This window comes from Heterocephalus glaber, unplaced genomic scaffold (genome assembly GCF_053883595.1).
Source record: "Heterocephalus glaber isolate CG9 unplaced genomic scaffold, H.glaber_assembly_v1.0 deba00001608, whole genome shotgun sequence".
NCBI lineage: Eukaryota > Metazoa > Chordata > Mammalia > Rodentia > Bathyergidae > Heterocephalus > Heterocephalus glaber.
The window spans coordinates 513,854-535,112 of NW_028258379.1; the positions used below are offsets into that span (position 1 = coordinate 513,854).

At 40.4% G+C, this 21,259-nt stretch overlaps 1 protein-coding gene across 1 annotated transcript in view; it reads right to left on the reverse strand.

Moving 5' to 3' along the window:
• Positions 1-20,065, reverse strand: part of Ccdc175 (coiled-coil domain containing 175) — a 68,750-nt gene extending 48,685 nt beyond the window's left edge. Inside the window, 7 exon segments of the mRNA XM_021248405.2 lie at positions 1,413-1,641; positions 4,127-4,262; positions 12,673-12,697; positions 12,700-12,786; positions 14,587-14,706; positions 16,705-16,983; positions 19,991-20,065. Of these exon segments, the coding sequence (XP_021104064.1) occupies positions 1,413-1,641; positions 4,127-4,262; positions 12,673-12,697; positions 12,700-12,786; positions 14,587-14,706; positions 16,705-16,983; positions 19,991-20,065 (951 nt within the window).
• Positions 20,066-21,259: the final 1,194 nt, after the last annotated feature.

Here is a 21,259-nt window from a genome sequence, read left to right on the forward strand (position 1 = left end):
CTTTTTCTCTCTTTCTCCTTTCTTCCCTTCCTTCCTTCCTTCCTTCCTTCCTTTTCTTGAGTTCATTCATATACCCAGATGGTTCAAAGAGGACATGATAAACTTTAAACAGATTGAGCTTCAAAAACACCCACTAACATTCCTTCCTGTGACAAGCATGACTTTCTGCTCACCCCTGGTGTCAGACCTTATTGTGAAGACGACATAGGTCAACCGCCTTCAGAGGCAAACGGCCTCTCATTCTCTCTGACATTCTTTCCCATGCCTGTGGATCTTACCTGTAATTCCCCAGGCTCAAGAAACCCCTTCCAAGGCTCCTGGCTCTTTCCAAGCCTATGGCCCTCTCTGGGAACTTCCCAACAGCTTCCTTGCAGTGTATCAATACATTTCCTCTTTTCTTCTTCTGGACTTGCTAAGTTCTTTTACCACCCATGTTACTGGCCCTCCACTTACTCTTCTCCCTTTCCCTTCCTCCCTCTCTTCTCCCTCCCTTCTTTCCTTTGCGCTTCCTTCCCCTTTCCCTTCCCCTCTCCTTCCCTTTCCCCTTTTCTTCCCCCTCCCCTTCCCCTTCCTTCCTGTTTCCTCCACTTCCTTTTTCCTTCCCTTCCTCCCCACCTTAAATATTGAGAATTTTTTCCTCCATTGCATGCCCAAATCTGGTTTCTTGCCTTTATAAGCTGTAGTTATGCCGATTCCCATCTTGGAAAAGGCAGCATCAGGAGCCTCATAGCTTTGTAATGAGCTTGGCTCCTCTGCTGCAGAGAGGGAATGAAAGCTGCTGTTGGGAACACCTACCATGGGGACAAACTTACTTTTCCTGGGACATTTGGAGGCTGCTTGATGGAGAATTTTAATTTACATGGCATAGTAAATATGGCATGGCATGGCAGCTCCTACTAAACACGGTTCCTGCCTGACCTTCACACAATTTCTAGCCTGAGAAATTGTTTGCTCTTTGGCCTCTGCTCCAGCCAGTGCTCCCCTGCCCCCACCCCCAGGCTGCTCCTCTCTTGGGTCCATTCAGCAGGAGCAGTAGTTGCCCGCAGGTGCCTTGTCTGAACTCCGTGGTCCTGTCCATACAGACTTGGCCTCAGGACTGCCAAGGGCAAGCAGATATCATGATGGCAAAGGCCTTGTCCCTCTATGGCTGCATCTAAGAAAGGGGCCACCCCAGTTGTTAGGAATCCTGCCACTTACATCCTTTCCCATGAACTGAGATGTGGGGACACAATCAAATGTCTTTTCCATGAGGCGCCAAATGTCCTTGAGCCTCCAGCCCTATTCTTGTCTTAGTGCTCACAGAAGATATAATGAAGAGCACTTGCCAGCTGTGAGGACAAATATATCATTTCCAGTTTCCCACTCCAGGCTATAAATAATTCTGTATTAAAAAAATAAGTCACGCCACTTACCTGTGTAGTTAGTTGCTGTTTTCTTAGCAAATATTCTGCAATTTGTTTGGCTATTTGCTCCTCTGTTTCCTGCACATGTTTTCTTTGTACCTCTGTGTCTTCTCTTTCTGAGCTTATTCTGGTACAGGTATCATTTATGTAAATGATGGCCTTGGATTTTTCTTGCATTGTTTGGTTGAGTGACAGGACAAGCTTCTCATGCTGCTTTTCCAGCTCTTCTTGCTTTTTACTAGGAGGAAAGACTCGCTCTTGCCATGAAAAAGATGGTACTTAGGAAAGGAGTTTAAAGTCTTTTTGATAGGATGAGAGGGAACCCCTAAGGGTGCATGTTCTCCAGATGTGTTTGGCGTTGTTTAAATTTGGTTGAGATGGGGGCAGAGGAAAACAGAGAACAAGTGTCGGTCTCCCAACTGTTCACTTGCTACAAAGATGTCCATGTTCGCCGTCACTTCATCTGTCCTCACATGCCGTGCAGTACATAGAAGACATTTCGGTGTAAGGCCCAGAATGATTCAAAAGTCATTTTGAAAAGGTGAATGGGATCTGGCCAGATGAATGTTTGATACGTATTGTCTTCATACCTGTCCTATCACCCTGAGATATGCTGCTATGGCAAAGAAAGATGCACATCCTACCCCACGTCCAGCCACCCTGGGATGCAGACAGGGTGGGCCAAGAGAAAGCCAGCCTTCCTCTGGACAGAAGCAAGGGAAAAGAGGAGACTGAGTCCATCTTTACTCTTTGGAAGATGCTTGAGGCCTAATTCAATCCTTTTATCTTCTTGGCCAGATCTGAGTACAAGAGGAGCAATTCATCTCTTCAAGCCCTCTGTCAGATTCTGGTCATATCCATCGGAGGAAGACTTAATGTTGGGAAAAACATCTACCCAAGGGCTAATAATACAGATTTGAAGGAACGATAAATGATTCTATTTCTCCATTTTACTTTTTGAAATCTCTTTCAATGTAAAGACACTTTCCTTTTTTTAGTCCCTGGGTTAGAGACTTTAACTCAGGGGGTTGTGTTTGAAGGCACAGAAAAATGGGAATAGACTGGTTGGAAGTTTATTTTCCAGAAGTCAATCTCTACAAAAGAAGTGGAATAAAAGGAAACCTGAGCATGAGGCTCAGGGTGGGGAAAGGCACAAAATAAAAAATAAACGAACAAACAAAGCAAAACTATGGATTGAGAAGAAAACACCCACAGAAAGTTTGAGCCTTAAGGTAAGCACACCCCAAGAGCTGTCTTGTCTCTCATTTTCCAGGATTGCTCAGGAAGAAGAAGAGATATGCTCACTGTCTGTCAGAATGTGGGCACCATCATATGCAACTTTCTTTGAAAAGCAAATGCAACAAGTGATTGCAGTTTGGTGTCACTAGCTCACAAAGCAACCACCTTCTGTTGGTAGTTTGTCTTCCAAGAGGACTTGTCTAAAGCAGTGGTTCTCCAAGTGTTGTCTGGACAGTAACATCAGTGTTACCTTGGAACTTGTTAGGATTCTAGTCCCCACCCAGCTATCCTGAACCTATTGAATTCCAGTAGTTTGTGTTTTATCAAGCTCTCCAGGTGATTCTGACGCTTGCTCAAGTTTGAGAATCACAGGAATAGAGGGGTGTGATGTTATTGTCCAGTGATATGAACATCCATCCTGGGCATTATTCTTCTGGTGTGTTGGTGTAGAAATAGTCTACTTAACATAGCTGTCGCTGGCAACTATGGTGAGCGTGCACTATGCACAGATCTGCACTGTGAATCCCCAGTGGGGTTAGAATATTCTGTATTCCTCAAACTTGAGTCAATATGAGCTTTCTTTTTCATGGAGCTTCTCCCAGCACAGTGTTCTGAGGGCTTGTTCCAGGTACCGAGGTCCTCATCTAATGACTGATACTTTGATATATCCTGCACCAAGCAGCCTCCCAATTATATTAGCTTTTCATAAAGATTTTTTTCTTGTGAGAAGGGCCATTTTGAACAGTTCTCCTTCTAGAAAACCAACATTTTGATATTTATGCATTAGTTTTGCAAATTTGCTCATAGCACTAAGTTATTCTTCAATTTTTTCCCCAGAACACAGCTCTTACTTACCCTCTTGAGCTAGGTAAGTGAAGAGTTGTGATTTGTGTTTTACAGATGGAACAAATGGGTGCAGTGCTGGCCTCAGGCAACACAGGAAAGGGAAATCACAGATGTCAGATCCTGAGCTATATGCAGTTACACCTGTTATTTCCTTTAACTACAGATAAAATTGGGGATCTTCCTCTGGGAACGAATCCCATCTTCAGCCCTCCATCAGATTGTAAGTATGACTGAATATCTTTAAGGAACCAGACTAGATAGAGCAGATCTGGTCTGATATTATATTTACAATACAATCTCAGCCAGCCTTCTTCCTTTGGAGGTGATAAATTCTATGGATATGGGAGCTAAAACCTCTGTGGGCCTCTATCTTTGGAGGTTGCATTCAAATAGATATGATTTAGAAGCAAGCACTGGTTGCTGCTGGAAGGCTGAGGTCTCCTGGTGCAATGATTGAAAATTTTCTGCCCCCCTGCCTAGTTCCCTCATCTGCTTGGATCATCTTCTACAACCAATCTCTACCTCTTAATGAAGTTGCCCTGCCCAGCTCAGATCATGTGGTAAATCCCCTGAACCACAGTTTTCCCAATCCAGCCCCAGAACCCTATTCCCTCAAGTACTGAATTTAAAATACCTACCCCAGAGCTTCATTCACTTTTTTCAGGCTGATTATTGTCTTCTTTAGAGACTTTATTTCATCATTCTTTGTATTAATTCTTGTTTGCATTTGGTTTATCTCACAGATATTTAACCTGCGAGCATCTCTGACACTCTCTTAAAAGAAAGTGGAAATGTTACTAAATTATTTGGGGAAAAGTACAATTATAGATACTGACTCTTCAAATAATAAAAAAATGTCCTTCTTTGAAATATTCCTTTAATTATGTTTCTGGGTCAGAAACCTCTTACCACTTTTGCCCTTCTCTATGGTTCCTAGTATTTTTATTTCTCTGATTTCCGTGGCTGCTATGATAATTAACTTTCCACGGGCTCTAAAGCATTAGAGAGGAGCAGCCTGAGAACACCTGATTCTTGCTGTCTCATGAGCCTCCCACTTTCTGCCTAGGACTTCTTGTCCCTTCTACTATGAGATTTTTCTAGACACCTGCACCCAGGGATGTACATCCTGGAAGTGCAGGAGGTGGGGGCAAACATCAGGCCAGTGACAGATGGAAATAAATAGTTCCTTCATTCTCACCAATGGATGATCCTGTGGCTAGGTAACACTACATCTTGTGGGCATGTGCTCATAGTTAATTAGGTGCAGCCAGCCAGAGCTAAGATCATAATGCACCTCTGTTTGCTCGCCCTCCTCCCTTACTTTTGTCTCTTTACCCTCCTCTCTTCTTTGGATTGCACTGCCTACAAAAATAATAGTTACAAAAGCCATTGTCTTCTGGGGGAACTCAATGTATTAAAGAACTAACTATTGACTAATAAACAATAAATCAGTGTAATTACCTAAGATTTCAGATGATAATTCAGGACATGACAGATAAAGTGTCAACATGCACAAAATTTGAACACTGTTGTTGAGGAAGGTGCTGGACTATACCTATTTCTACACAACAAATTCCTTAGAAACCAGTTGGTAGCTCCCCTGAGAGAGTTAGGCTTATTTTTATAGTTCCCCTGCCAAATTCCAGGCTACTAGTTAAACTGTTCATTGTAGCAAGGCTTCTCAAAATTTGTGTCTCAAATATGCATATGCATCACCTGGCAAATGTGTTAAAATATAGACTGATATAGCACAGGGGTCTGCAGCGGCCCAGAGAATCTTCATTTCCTAACAAGCTCTTAAATGCTATTTGTGCTGCTGGTCTGAAGACCACACTTTGAGTGGTAAGGCTTTATGACATACAGCCAATTGAATTTTGTTAAGTTAGTATTCACCACATACCAAGGACCTTACAAGCTAATTATGATCTATTTTTTCCTTCTAAACTTTTTTTTGTACTTATAAAAGTAACCTGATCTAGACAATAAAGAAAAAATCATTTTCAATTCTAGCTTTGGTGCAGCTTTTTTTAGGTCTTATTTTTTTTATCTGCATGTATAGATCATTGTATTTTCCCTAAGCTGACACCAGATGTGCTATATAACCTAAAGTATCAGTCAGGATTCAGCTAGGAGTTAGAAACCTCACAGCAAATTGAACAGAGAATAGTTTGTTGTAAAGAGCTATTAACTATTACAGAGGATTTGAGCAATAAAGGAATGGATAATAAGGAGTCAAGAGACTTCTCCAGAACTCAGGAACGGCAGGTACCAAGAATAGCCACTTTCCCTAGGACTGAGACAGAATGTACAGGAAGCAGCTCCTCTAGTCCTGGGAGGCAGATCTCACTGCAGAGGGCTGTGACTCACTAAAGGCAAAGAAGGTCACAAAGTCTTAGGCTGGAGAAGCTTGCTAGAAGTTTGTTTTCTGGAGGGGAACATATCCACAAGGAAGTGCCACATTTTAGAACTCATTATAAAACTATCCAAGGAAATCCAGGGGAAACTCTTCATGGAGTGGTACCTCTTGATAGCATTTGTAGTAGTTAGCTTTCTCATTGCTGGACACAAAACCTGACACCTACAATTTAAAGGAGGAGAGGTTTAACTTGGCTCATGGTTTCAGGAAATTTAGTCCCTGGTTGCCTGGCTCCAAGGTAAAAATAGCACGGCAGAAGGGTGTGCTGAAAGAAAGATGCTTAGTTCATAGTGGTGGGGAACTAGAGCAGGGGAATAGTATCCGAGAGGAGTGGGTAAGAGACCAATACAGTACTCAACGCAATGCCTCCATGACCCATCCAGACACACCTAGGGGCAAGCTCTACTAATCTGCTAGGCATTTGGTTTATTTGTTTGTTTTTGTTTTTTGGTACCAGGGGTCGAACTCCGGTCCTTGCACTTGTGCAGCAGGTGGCAAAACTGCTGAGCTAAATCCCCGGCCCCCTAACTAGGCATTTTTTAATCCAATGAAGTTGACATATCAGGATTAACAGTCATAGCACTCTACCATGAACTTACCCCAGGAGTTCTAGAGGATGCTGCTGTGCTGCAGACCATTGGGTGCTGCTGAAACCAGATGACTGCAAGAGTCTGCCAAACTGGGCAAACTGGAACCAGAAAGAGAACCCTTTCCTCCCCCAATATCCCTCCAGTGTCCTCTACTGATAAAGTTTAGCACTGTGCCCTTTGATAAACAAGTCTATAGGTTCCAGCTCCCTATGAAGTACAGATATAGAGCTGAGAACCAATAAATAAATACATGGAACATCTTTTTCTTTTTAAAAATTTTTCACTTTTTAAAGATTCGCTCCCTGGGAAACAGATTCTAAAGTTCTCATGTAGAAATGTGTTGTATTTCAGGAGCACCTCCTTTGAGGATGGAAAAGAAGCAGGCCCCAGCACAGAAGAGGTTAAACTGTGAAGAGCTTTGGAGCTATGACCACACTTCAGAGTTTAGCTAGCCTTTGCACTCTCAGAGAGACCAATCAATGAATGGGGGTGACACCTAGGGAGAGAAGGAACCCTTTTGTTTTTGTGTAAGGTAATTCCTTAAACAAAGGAACTCATCTGTGAACTTCAGCCAACACTCCTGGCACTGGAGAAATGAAGTTGGGCCCTGACCTTACATCACACAGAAAAGTTTACTGAAAATGGGCCAAAGACCTAAATGTAAGAGCTATAACTATGAAATTCCTAGAGGCTGGGGTGTGGCTCAGTGGTAGAGAATTTGTCTCACATGCATGAGGCCCTTGGTTTGATCCTTGCTGTTGTGGCTTGGATCTAGATGTTCTCCCAAAGCCTCATGTCCTCATAGGTAGGGCTTTTCAGAGGTGGCTGGATCTAGGCTGTGTGAATATGGATTAAGGGTGTGTGATAACTAAATTTGACTCATTTAACGTAATTCTGGGTGTGGATAATGGAAAGGCCCACCTGGGTGTGGGCAGCACCAACCAAATGGCTTGTAGCCTGGATGAGATTAAAGGGAAGGGAAGGCTTGCTGCTCCTGCTTCTGCCTTCTGCCTGCCACACTATGGACTGTTTCTTTTCTGCAGTGCTCCTCTGCTGTGCTGCCCTGCCTTGGAGCCAGACAATTATGGAGTGAAATCTCTACAAACTGTGAGCTAAAAAAGCCTTTCCTCCTTTAATTTGTTAGTGTTGGATGTTTCATCCTGGTAATGAGAAACTAAGGCATCTGAATTGCAAAACAGAACAAAACAATAACAAAAACTCTTAGAAGAAACACAGGGTAAAACCTCATGACATTCAATTTGGCACTGGTTTCTGGGATACTATACCAAAAACACAGGCAACAAAGGAAAATATAGGTTAGACTACATTAAAATTTAAAACTTGCTCATCAAGGTCACTATCAACAGAGTGAAAAAGCAACACATGAAATGGAAGAAAATATTTCCAAATCATATACCTAATAAGGGGTTAACATCCAGAATGCATAAATAACTCATGCAACTCAATATTTCCACCACAAAGTCCAATTAAAAAATGGATGAAAGGGGCTGGGGATTTAGCTCAGTGGCACCGTGCCTGCTTCAAAAGTGCAAGGTCCTGAGTTCAATCCCTGGTACAAAAAAAAAAAAAAAAAGAAAGAAGGACATGGACAGATATTTCTCCAAAGAAGATTTACTGATGAATAATTAGCACATGAAAAGATGCTGAATGTCAGTAATCACTGGGGAAATGAAAATCAAATCCAAGTGAAGCTGAACCGGTCCCAGCACCCAGAAGGAAGCTCCCTGCCTCCATCCCAGGCTCCTAGGGCAGTGAAACTTAGCCAGTCCCAGCACCCAGAAGGAAGCTCCCCTGCTACCATCCCAGGCTCCTAGGGCCAAGAAGGTGAGCTGGTCCCAGCACCCAGAAGGAAGCTCCCTGCCTCCATCCCAGGCTCCTAGGGCAGTGAAGCTCAGCCAGTCCCAGCACCCAGAAGGAAGCTCCCCTGCTGCCATCCCAAGCTCCTAGGGCACAGAAGTTGAGCCACGTGGGCGCCAGAAGCACCCCTTCCCCCCGTGGAAATGAGAAGACACATAAACAAGCCTCAAAACCAGACTTCCAGATCACCTACAGCAACCCCAAAGGGAAACTAGATGGTACACTCTGATACTCAACCTCCTGGACTCTCTGAACTGGCAACAAAAGAGGATCTGGGAAAAATGAAATCAGAAATAATTACTCAAATAACAGCAAAGATTTTGCTCATGGTGCAAGACATGATTAATAAATCTAGAGAGGACACAGATAAAAAAATAGAGGATCTGAGGAACATGATGGAATCCCAACATAGGAAACAAATGGAATCCATAAAACAGATACAAACAGATTTCCAAGAGATTAAAAACTCCATCGAAAGTCTGCGCAACAGAATGAACCAATGTGAGGATAGAATTTCACATATAGAAGATTGCAATTAGTGAGGAGGAAAAGAAAAATTGCTTTAAAATTGTAAGGGAACATGAGAAATCAATCCAGCAGCCGCTAGACGATGCAAAGAAGAATAACATAAGACTGACTGGAGTCAATGAAGAAACAGGAGAGAGTGCAGATGACATAAAAAAACTCTTCACAGAAGTGATAGCAGAAAACTTCCCAAGTAGGGGAAAAGAACTTGACATACAGCTAAGTGAGGCATATAGGACTCCAGCTAGTCTTAATCAAAAAAAAATCTACACATAGTCATATAATAGTTAGGATTCCAGAAATCCAACAGAAGAATAAAATTCTACAAGCAGTGAGAGAAAAGAAACAAATCACATATAAAGGAAAGCCCATCAGAATCACAGCAGACTTCTCAATGCAAACCCTCAAGGCAAGAAGAGCTTGGAGTGATGTATTTCAGGCCCTAAAGGAAAACAGCCTCCAACCCAGATTGAAGGACCCTGCAAAACTATCTTTCAAAATTGATGGAGAAATAAGATACTTTCATGATAAAGAGCACCTCAGGAACTTCATGAATACCAAACTGGCACTCCAAAAAATTTTAGACAATACCCTAGGAAAAGACAATGAGGATCACAACCCCAGGAAACCCATCAGAATGAATCCATTGGGCCTGACAAATTAAACACAAAGGGGTAGAATCCAACCAAAAGAAAAGTCATGACAAGGCTTTTAAAACTTTTGACCTCAACTCCCTAATGAGTGTATAATTCAATCTTATTATTGTACTGATTAGTATTTTTCTGATTCTAGAATTGCACACCATTCCTTGTGCTATACTGGCTATTTATCATCTTATGTCTGCATTTTAATTGGGTTGTCTATTAATGAGCTCTAAGAATTCTTTATATATTCTGCTCATAGGTTATATGCATTGTAAATATGGTCTGTTTAAGGGCTACTTTTCATTTTAATGATGTCATTTAAAGTTCTAAATTTTAATGGAATCTCATCAATTTTTTTTCTTTTATACATCATGTTTTCTGTATCCTAGGTAGTTCTTGCCTACCCTGAATTCATAAATATTTTCTCTTATAATTTCTTGTTAAAGTTTTACACTTTTCGGCTTTCTTATTTAGGTTCATAGATCCCTTCACGTTATTTTCATGTATGGAAAAAAAGAGTTGAGGTTAATTTTTTATATATGGATACCAGGTGTTCTAGTGCCCTTTGCTGAAGACACTATCTTTTCCTCTGCTCTTGAATTGAGTTTATGTTCTATAAAATGCTAATGTTAAATAATCTTTCGAAACTCAGTGGACCATATATGTGTGGTTCTATTTCTAGATTCTCTGTTTTATTCCAATGATCTCTATGTCTTTCCTTACACCAACACTGCCTTGATTACTGTAGCTTTAGAAGAAGTCTTAAAATTAGGTACTAAACATCTTCCAACACTGTTTTTGGCTTTTCTGGGTCCTTTGTACTCCTACATAATTTTAAAATTTCAATATCCAATTCTTCATTTATAGCAAGTATACACAGACCTGAATTTTTATATATACCTTGTATTTTCTAATCCTGCTAAATTCAAGTACAAGCTCTAGGGGCGCCTAGAGATTTCTTAGTATTTTCTCTGTGGATGATCATTTCATCTACATATAAAGATTTTGCTTCTGCCATGCCAATCCTATCCTAGTTGTGTCATTTTATTGCCAGACTATTTTGGTTTAGACCTATGTTTCAAAGTCTAATGGACAGATGAAGAGTAGGCATATATGCCCTTGTTCCCCACTTTAGGGCGAAAGCATTGTATCATCTCCATTCATAGAAGGAGGTTTTGTTGGAAGTATGAAGTACATGTCTTTGATCTGTTGAGAAGGTTCTGTTCTACTTCTAGTCTCCTGATAGCTTTTACCATGAACAGCTGTAGAGTTTAGTCCAATACTCTTTCTCCAACTAGTGACAGGATCATATGGCTTTCTCCTTTCCTCTGTTAAAATGATTACTTTTGGAGGTGGATCTTCCAATGCTGAACCAACACTGCCATCCCTATAACAAAACCACTTTCTACATACTGCCAGATCTGACTTCTAATAGTTTGTTTTGTTAAACAAATTTCTATCTATGTTCATACATTTTTCTTCTATTATCTTTATCCAGCTTTAGGATTAGCAGAAAGTTGAGTTCCTAAAATGAGGGGAGAAGTGTTCCTTCTTTTTTCTGCTTTAATTGTTTGATATAATTTATCAGTTAAAATGTTTATGAGCCTGCTGTTGTCATATAGGTAGGTTTTCAAGCTTTCTTTAATAGGTGCTATTCAAATTTTATATTTCCTCCAGAGTTAGTTTCATTAATTTGTCTTCTAAGTTACTTCTTAGAAGTTGCCAAATTTATTTCAAAAAAGGTTTTTGTAATATCCTTTCTATATGCTTTTAAATTCTGTAAAATCTGTGGTAATGTCTCCTAGATCTTAATATTGTAATTTAAAAAATGTATAACTGATATTGTGTAACAGGAAGAAAAGGTCTAAAAAACCAGAGTAATTGGGAGGGGTAGGGGAAGGGAAAAAAGGGAAAGGAAAAAGTATGAGAAGAGGAAAAAAATGGAAACAAGGTCTTTGCAAATAGGGAAGGGTGGAGGGGGTGAAGGGAGGGCAAGGGAAGGGGAAAAAAGTAAGAACCAAGATACTCATGTAATGGTACAAGATCCCAATGATGAATGTAACTGTATTGTATACCTAAAATGTACCAATAAAGTTAATGGGGGGGGAAAGAAAATCAAATCCACAAAGATATACTAATTCATGCTCAATAGGATAGCTATTGTTTAAAAAGCAAAACAAAACAAATGTCAGCAAAGGCATAGAGAAATTGGAACCTTTGTGCACTGCTCCCCACCATGTAAAATGGAGCAGCTACTATGGAAAACACTATGGTGGAGCTTGAAAAATTGAATGTGGAATTATCATACAACCCAGCACTTCTACTTCTGCATATACAGCCAGAAGAATTGAAAGCAGAATCTGGAATAGACACCTGGACACTCATACTCAAAACAGCACTACAATAATTCCCCAACTTATGAACATTTGAGTTATAAACTGTCACAGATATGAACAGACCTCACATTTGGTTTTCATATGTTTTACTTTGTATATTTGTGTCAAAGGTGTACAAGATTCACTTTGTCAGACTTATGAATGAATCTGACTTACAGATGTTCTCCTGGAAGGGAACTCATTCATATGCCGGGGACTTATTCATAATAGCCAAAAGGTAGAAGCAAGCCAAGTATCCGAATACAGATGAATGCATAAGGAAAATTTGGTGAATATATGTGAGAATATTGCCAAGTCTTAGAAAGGAAGGAAATTCTGACATGTTCTACAATATGAATGAAATCTGAAGATTATGCTAAGTGAAATAAGCTAGTCACAAAAGGATAGATATTGAATTACCACTTTTTTGAAGTACCTAAAATCACAGAGACAGAAATAGCATAGTGATTTAAGCACACCAAGTTGCCTAATTTAATTGGAATAACATCAATTTGGAATAGGCTGATTCATGTACCTTTAGTCTATTTAGAAACTAACATATAAATGAAAGTTTTATAATCAGTATATTATTTCTACTTAAAATATAAGTGGAAATTGTTATGAATTTCACAGTGTGTAATATTTCTAGCTGTATTTACACAAGCAGCAACTATTAAGCTCATGTTGTTAAAAGTACTTGGGTCTGTTTTCTTATAAGATAGACCAGGTCTTTATAGCTGATAACCTCAAAAGTACCTTCTAGCTCCCTTCTAGCTTCCTCTCAGGCAGAGTTTGCAACAGAAAGTAGAATCTGCTGAGTTCCATGCTTTCCATTTCTAGTTGATCAATTGTGGTTTTTCTTATTTCTTCCTGAAAATTTAAATTTCACTTTAAAAGAGTTAACCCATCAAAAGAATAACATTGGTTTCCTAAACAATGTTCTATAAATGTTTTCTGGCATCACAGTTTAATTTTCATTAAATTTCTTCTGCTGTTATTTTATTTCTACAATTAATTTTTAAGATGTCACTGTTAATTTATCTTTTAATCTCTGCTGATTTTCTTCCTCTCAGAAATCTTTTCCCTTTGTGTATCTGTTTCTTGAATGCAGTTTCAATCTAAAAGGAAAGATTCCAATAAGCAAGGTAACACTGGGAAAGAAATCTAATTATTTAAAAAATGAAAATTGCCTACAAAATATGCATAGATAAAACCTATAAGTTATTCAAACCTATAAATCCAAACAAATTCAAAGGCTGGTTGGTTTATTTGCTTTAGGTGGGCTACTTTAAAAAAATGAAAAAAAGTGTTCAAAAATCAGTTAGTAAAAAAATATAATTTTTAAAAAATGATAATACTATGTGTAGCTATTTTATGACCTGAGGCATTGCCATTATACTTTATCAACTGAAAGTTTGTATATATACAAAATTGTATATATAACATGTCACTTTTTTGTAATATAATTCAATACAGGCAGCACCTATAAGTAAAAAGGATATCAATCAAAGAGTTATTACGATTATTTTAGGGTATAGATTGTAGCCATTTTACTTTTTTTCTTTTGTTTGCCTGTTTTGTAAAACTTCTGTAGTACATATGTATTACTTTTGTAATAGTGGTGAATATCTATTACTTTAAAAATGGATTTTACCTTTGTGATTTAAGAGGTCGCATGGCTCAGACATTAAATAGATATGTACTAGATATTTTAGTTGGCCACAATAAATGTATTGGCCCCTACACATTCTGGAGAAAAACTAACTGGAAGAAGCAAGTGTGAGAAGCAGTTTGCAGCGGACCCCAGGGCAGCACAGGACACACAGAGGCTGAGTGTCCACATGTATCTGGTCAAAGCAGAGAGACTACAAAACATGTATATCTACATAATTACATGTAACTACATAAAATATAAAGTAGAGAGATTTTTTTCAGCAGTGGGTGGCCTCAAACCTCACTTTACAGCAATTTTCCCATATTTTTAGATATTTGATATATAGTAGTCTTATTCAATATTTTTAAACCACTGAAGAGATCTCACCAAGTTGACCTTGTCAGGGAAGTATTTTAAACATCATCCAGAGATGACAAGTAAACATATCTCAGAAGGGAATTTTAAAACATGGCTCTGACAGGCTTTTGAAAGGGGCCAGGTTAGCATAACTGCAAGTGTTTGTTTTCACTAACAGCACAGTCTGCTTCAATGGAACAGGCGTCAAGTAATTCTTCACTAGTTATGAAGAGAATTGCTTACAGAAAACTGAGCACCATGCATCTGGTTTTTCCCCTAGAGATTGTCTCTGAGTTGGTTGGTCAGCCGGTTGGTTGGTAGGCAGGTGGATGGGTTTAAAACAGCACTTACATGTTGGTGTCCCAAGCATTGGCCCACTAACCTGCCCCTTATCCTAGCCCTGTTATCACCCCGATTGCTTCTCCTAACTGGGCTGGTCCTCACCCTTAGTAAAGGCTCCATAATTCAGTTTTCTGCAAGAAATATAGAGCAATAATCTACACTGGTGTAAATGCTTAGTAAATTGGAAGAAAAATATTTTTAAACTCAGGTAAATATTTTCCCTGTTTCTCTTAAGTACCTTGAACAAAGTTGGTGCTAAATTAAAGTTTGATGAAGAATTAAGTGGATGACTAAAAAATAGTTCTTATAGATAATACAGTACCAATTTTTTTAACAGCAAGAGCAATATCTTTAAGAAAGATCCTAGCTTCTTCATTGCATTTAAAATAGTCATTTTGTAGAGATTGTTCCGAAAAAAAAGATTAGAAAGTTAAGATCTCTTATTTACTTGTCCAAATCCTACTTAACCTTTTATGATCTGATTCAAATGTTTGAAGTTACATCTATTTCTGCATTTCTATTGTGCTAATTATATGCATCTGTTTTCTATTTGTTGCTTCCTATCACGCAGTATTCTAGCTAAAGTATACATTTTATGCTTCTTGGTGACAAACTCCTCTTAAAATTTATCTTTGCATATTTAGTGGTAGAAAGAAAGCATGTAAACAGGATCAGACAAAAAAATCAATAAACTTTCATGAGGGGATGATCTAACATCCCTGTTATGTAAACCTGATTAAGAGTGGTTTCATACACATACATTTGAATACACAGTAAATCTAAAATAATATCATGCTAGAACTCATTATGACATTTTTACTTCTGTGCAAGCATTTGAAGCACAGAATGAGATTGCATACTTCTAAATCTGGTAGGTGTGAAGTAAGAGCGCCTTCCTTATCACTCATTAGTGAACACAATGATGGCTCTGCTTCCCTCACACTTTGTAGGCAGAAAGTCACCAAGGGGCTTGTGACATGTTAGCAAAGGCAATGAAGACAAGAAGCATACTGAATGGGAAGAAGGAAAAGAAAACATCAAGAGAAGTGGAGCAGCAACTTACCATGGCTTTATTCCCACTCCATTATGTGGACTGCATGAATTCCCAACCTGTGTCTTCATGTGTGAATGAGTTTCCTGGGATTCGTGCTCTATGTGCATTACTTGACTCGTCACCTTGTGACCTAATGACCTCAGATGTCTGCATTCCCACTTCAGAGATGAGCAATCTGACCTTCCAGCCCATATTGCCAATGGGAAGTTGCAGACGTGGTAGGCAGTAGTGATTGTTGGAAACGCAAGAGACGGGAGGCCAGGGACTTTGTAACGGCCAGCCCCATCTCTCAGAAGCGTGAGTGGCAATGTCTGCCTGCCCTCAGTTCTAGGGAGCTTGGACTCTTCTACTGAGCTAAGCTCTCAAACCCAGTGAAAGCTAACGCATATTAGCAAATATGTGTTACAGCAGCACAGGCGGGGTTTAGCTCCTTTTATTCATTATTTTAGGGAATGAATGAGCATAAGCTGATTCCTGTTTGTAAACTGGCTGGAGAGCTATAAATTTTTATAGCTCACGCGCAAAGCAAGAAGGCTTAATAAATCTTTTTCTCCGTGAAAAACTTTTTCTGAGGCCCCATAACTTATTAGCAGAAAATGTATTTATGCATAAGTACCAGTGTGAAAGGGATCTGATCTAGAGATCGTGCACGAAGAGAATTCAAGGTCCAAGACCTATCACTGACAATGACTTTGGATACAGACTCTAAGTAATTTGTCTCATTAGCAGTCAAGATTCATCACAGTAATACTTATCCAAGCCTATCTGATATGAATCGTAAAATTAAATTAAGTCCTCTGAAATGGAAAAACTAACAACATAACAAAAATCAATATGCTTGTTTTGCAACAATAAGACAATTACAGTGAAACAGTGAGATCCTCTGCTGTTTGGCCTAAAAGGTTTTTGCACTGAACAAGAAACGTCCTTCCTTGGACTAACAGGTGCCACTGCTAACTGAAGAAGTAAGCTGACCTGTCTCCATGCAAGGTCCTATTTGGTCTGATTCTCTAGAACGTTCTTTTTCACATAATTTTCTCTGCCTGATATAACAGGAGTCGCTTAAAGACGTCGTTCCTTGGGAGAGTAACTTGCAAGAGAAAAGCAGGACAGGACAGCAGACACGGAAGGCATGTGGACACTCAGGTCGCAGGTGGGTGCCTGGGAGTCCGGGATTTGTCCCGCTACTAGTGTGAGCTGGTCCAGGTTCCCCCAGCTGCCCCAGAGCAGGAGACCTGAGCACTTGGACCCTGCCCGCTGCCTCTGTCTCCCCAGCCCCCAAGGAGCGGAGAAGGCTCTGGCCAGGCCAGGGGTACCCTGGCTTTCCGGGGGAGGGTCCCGCCATGTCAGAGGGGACCTCGGTTTCGGGCCTCTCACCCACGACTAAGAGCTGCTCCAGCGCGGCGGCCGCGACCGAGGAGCCCAGGGTGGCAGGGAAGGTGCATAACTCCAGGGAGCGGCCGGTGCAGACCGCGGCCTTCCGCACCGCCTTCTCGCCAGACCCCGGCTCCGGGCTCCAGGAGCTCAGGGACTTCGGGCGGCCGATGCTGCTCTGCGCCTTCCCCGCCTGAGCACCACGGTTGTCATGGGTAACGAGGACGCCGAGGTCCCCTGGCCCCCTCTGGTGGCCGGTACCAGAGGCGGCAACCTCCCAGCTTCTCTATCTTCCGGGGCAAGAATTGAGAGGTCCGTTTCCATCTTCAGTTCTGGCCTGGTGCCTTCTCTCGGTGCTGGAGTGAACGACAGTGACCACTGGATGTCTCTCTGTTGGGGACACTACAGCAGGGCTTTTTCACACTGTAGGCCGCATAACAGACCAAATGACCTCCTGAGGCAGCTTCTTTTACAAACAAGGAAACTGAGGCATGGATGCCTGAAGACACAAGCGGATAATAGTAAATTTAAAGTAGGAATCATTCTACTGAATTTTTACAAAACCCCTCTTTTGTATTCCTTTAAAACTGTCTCTCCATTTATTTATCCCTGAGCACATTTTACCTTGAATCACAGTTCTTTTTTTCTCCCTTTGCTTGCCTTCCCTTACTGTGGGCTCTTTGATGACAGGGACAGAGTATTATTTATTTTTCTTTGCGTGTCCAAAATGCAGTCTAAGGTCAGGCTCTGTTTGCATGTGGCTATGAGTTAGTTACCTTTCCTCTCTCTGGTTAGGGGCTCACATAGGTGATTTAACTTTTCTTAACCGTTTCTTAACTTTTTTTTTTACAGATGGTGAAACTAAAATCAGGTCTCTATTAAAAATAACAACAGCTGTCAGGTTTTCAGTGCTCATTTTGCTCTGGGAACTGTACTAAGTGCTTTCCTACCAACTTCACAGTAATCTTTCAGTAGGCGCCGTCTCTTTGCTCGTGGGGCCCCTGAGTTGTGCTAAGCCACAGTAACACTGGGTCTTGAGTGCCTCAGTACTTGCACAGCAGAAATTCTCAGGATCCAGGCCTCTTTGTCCAGGCAGCGCTGTATCCTGGCTTTGCACACTGCCTGGGTGCCCCTTTCCTGCTGGATTTGGTCTGCTATTCAGGTTTGGTCCTGCCTTTCTGTGTGAGGAGCTAGGTGCCAGGAAAGAATGTTTCTGATGCCCTTGCCAGCCTGCATCTGTGAAAGTGCCATCCTAGGAATCACTGAGAAGTTAGAAGACAGGGAAGCCACCCAGCTTCTGTCTCCAGGCATGGCAGTTTGGAGCCACAGTTGACAGCAGGTCTCAGGAGTTTTGGTGACTCTGGTGGTGGCGGGAGTGGGAGGCTGTTCCCACTCATGACACCTTTTGTACCACAGGCTACTGTGCGTTGTCTGGATGAAGGCGAATCCCTAAGGGGCGTCTGTGTCCTCTCCACTTACTCAATGTGCTATAGGTTTCTGGATTTTTGTTTCTTTACTTTATTCTTTTTATTAATATTTAATTTTCTGTAAAAGTTTGTGAGAAATGTCTAGGTTCTACCTTGTCTCATGTTGTGTGTGTGTATGGTGGTGGCGATTCAACCTAGAGACACTCTACCCCACATTCCCAGACAGTTTTTTGTTTGTTTGTTTATTTGTTTGTTTTTGAGTCAGGATCTCACTAAGTTGCCCAAGTGGGACTTGAACTTATGACCCTCCTGTCTCAGCCTCCCTAAATCCTGGAATTATAGGTGTGTGACACCATGCACAGATTCATTTCATGGTTCCTTATACATGGATGCCCTGTACAAAATTCACCTCATTCTTTTCAAAATCAACTTTATTAATCCTGGAATAGAAATCTGGGCAAACAACGTGAACAATTACTTCATAAAAGGAAAAAAAAATCCAAGAAACACATTGAAAGGAAATTTATTTTCATTAGCATTCAAAGAAAAACAATTTTTTTTTTTTGCTATGTAAGATTAAAAAGAATCATAACTCAAAGTGTTGACACTGGGGATATGAATGCCTATCTGGAGTTCAATTTGGAAATTTTTATGAGAAGAATTAGCATACATATTTCTAAGAATATTTCTTAGAAGCATATTTCTTAAACATAGCTGTGTCCATGAACATAGGTAGAAGCTTATTCTTTGCAGTTTTTTTTTTTTGGTACCGGGGATCAAACTTGGGACCTTACGCTTGCGAGGCAGGTGCCTGAACCACTGAGCCAGCCCCTGCAGTTCTATTTAATATATGACTCTAAATGTTAAATGACAAACTGTCCAAATGATCTATGCAGTAGAACTCTGTTACAATAACCTGTTTAAATAACCTGTGGGACGTCTACACGGGGAAACAACTAGGAGGCTGGCCAGCCAGAAGGCTGGAGCAGAGTGCAGAATAGGTCCAGGCTTCAAGTCAGGTCCACGACTTGCCGGGTTTATTGTCTTGGAGCCACCTCTCATTAATGCCACCCGTGTCCTGATTCTAAAGGAGTTCTGTGGTAGTGGGAATTCTTAGTTCATAGGATTGTTGTAAAGATTAAATTAATTGAGCTCTTAATGTTGTTTTCAACACATAGGAGATAGTGAAATATGATTTATACAAAGCAAGAATGCAGAACTATTAAAAATAATGTGTAGGGCCAGGGATTTATCTCAGTGGTTTCGCCACCTGTTGCACAAGCGCAAGAACCCCAGTTCAATCCCTGGTACTAAAAAATTAAAATAAAAAAATAAAAAATAGTGTGCAGAAATTTATGTGTATATACATGCAAGGAAACCATTGGGTGCAAGGGGTGTGTTCATTATTGTCATTGTAATAGTCACTCTGTAAGTGCTTGTGTGAGTCAGGACTCATCAAATTGGACTTCAGCTACTTGCAGTTTATTGTGTTTCAATTATTCCTCAATAAAGCTCTGCAAAGAACCAAAATGCATGTTTGCATTCACTGATAATAACTTATGAAGTTTCCTCTCAGCACAACCTAATGAAAACTCCCCAGAAGCCTCACAAGTTAGTCAGCTTTCCATCACTGTAACAAATGCCTGAGATGTTCAACTTGAAAGAAGGAAAGATTTTGACTGACAATTTCAGAGGTTTCAGTTCATGAAGGATTGGTGGCATTGTTTTTGTGGTGAGCCAGAACATCATGTCAGGGAGCACACCATGGAACAAAGCTGCTCACCTCATGGTGGTGGGAAAGCAGAAAGAGAGCAGTGAGGGTCCCAAAATCCAGAGCACACTTCCTGTGACATCACTTCCTCCCACCGAATCTCCCTTCTTAAAGGTCCCACTACCCATCCAGGGGATCAGAACCAAGCAAGCCTTCAACACATGGGCCATTTCAGATCAAAGATAAAGCACCTGATATTGTCACCTTTCATAAATTAGAATTCAGTGAGCAAGATTTATGGTTTCCAAGGAGCTGTCAAGCTTGGTGTGGTAGATTGTAGACAGGAAAGGTGCTCTAGAGATTTCTGAAGTTATTATATAAGTTACATAATTATTTTATTCTCATTAAAACCCACAGTTGGTTAATTTTCAATCAGAATTTCTATCAGAGAAAAGGGGTTCAAACTGCCTCATGTATGTACTTATATATTGGCCTTTGTGTAATGAACAAATTGATGCTTCTGGACAATTTAAGAGGAGATGTGACTAAAAACCAATGTTCTTCTTGTAGTCATGAAATAGATGTTTGTAAAATGAATATGTGACAAATCTTAAAAGGGCATTGAACAAATAAAATTATGCTGAAACTGCAAAAGAGGGGTAGAAATTTACATGTACACATACAGAAACACACACACATATGAAACCACTAGCAAGAGAGCAGTATAATATTCAACCTTTACAAATTCATATACATATATTATATCTTACTCCCTCTCTCTCTCCCCATGTGTGTATATATATATATATACATATATTCACATACATACAATACATATATACACATATATACGTAACACACATATATAAAATGGTCTGGAAAATTGTTTACTAAAATGTTAGCTGTGGTTCTTCCTGGTTAGTGAAAACTATGGGTGTGGTAGGTAAAACAATACGTCCCTGAAATGCCCACATCAGAATCCTTGGATCCTGTGGCTGTGCTGTTACCTGGTAAAGGATTGCTAAGGTTGCAGATGGAACTACATTAATTGTCAGGAGACTTAGAGATGGGGGAAAGCAGCTTAGATCATCTGGATGGGCTCAATGTGGTCACTGCAGTCCGTATAAGTGAAAGAAGGGAGGAGAGTCAGGTCAAGGTGAGAGATACTTGAAGATGCTAGAGTACCAGCTGTGAAGTTGGAGGACAATGGCCAGGAATCAAAGAATGGAGGTGGCCTGTAGGAACTGGAAATGGCAAGGGGATAGGTTTGCCCTAGAGTCTCCAGGAGGGGCTCAGCCATGTTGATATCTTACATTAGCTCAGTGAGACCCATTTCAGACATCTGAGTCACAATCACAATAAACCTGTTTTTCTGTAAACTATTAAGATGTGGTGATTTGTTAGAACAGCCATAACAAGCTAAA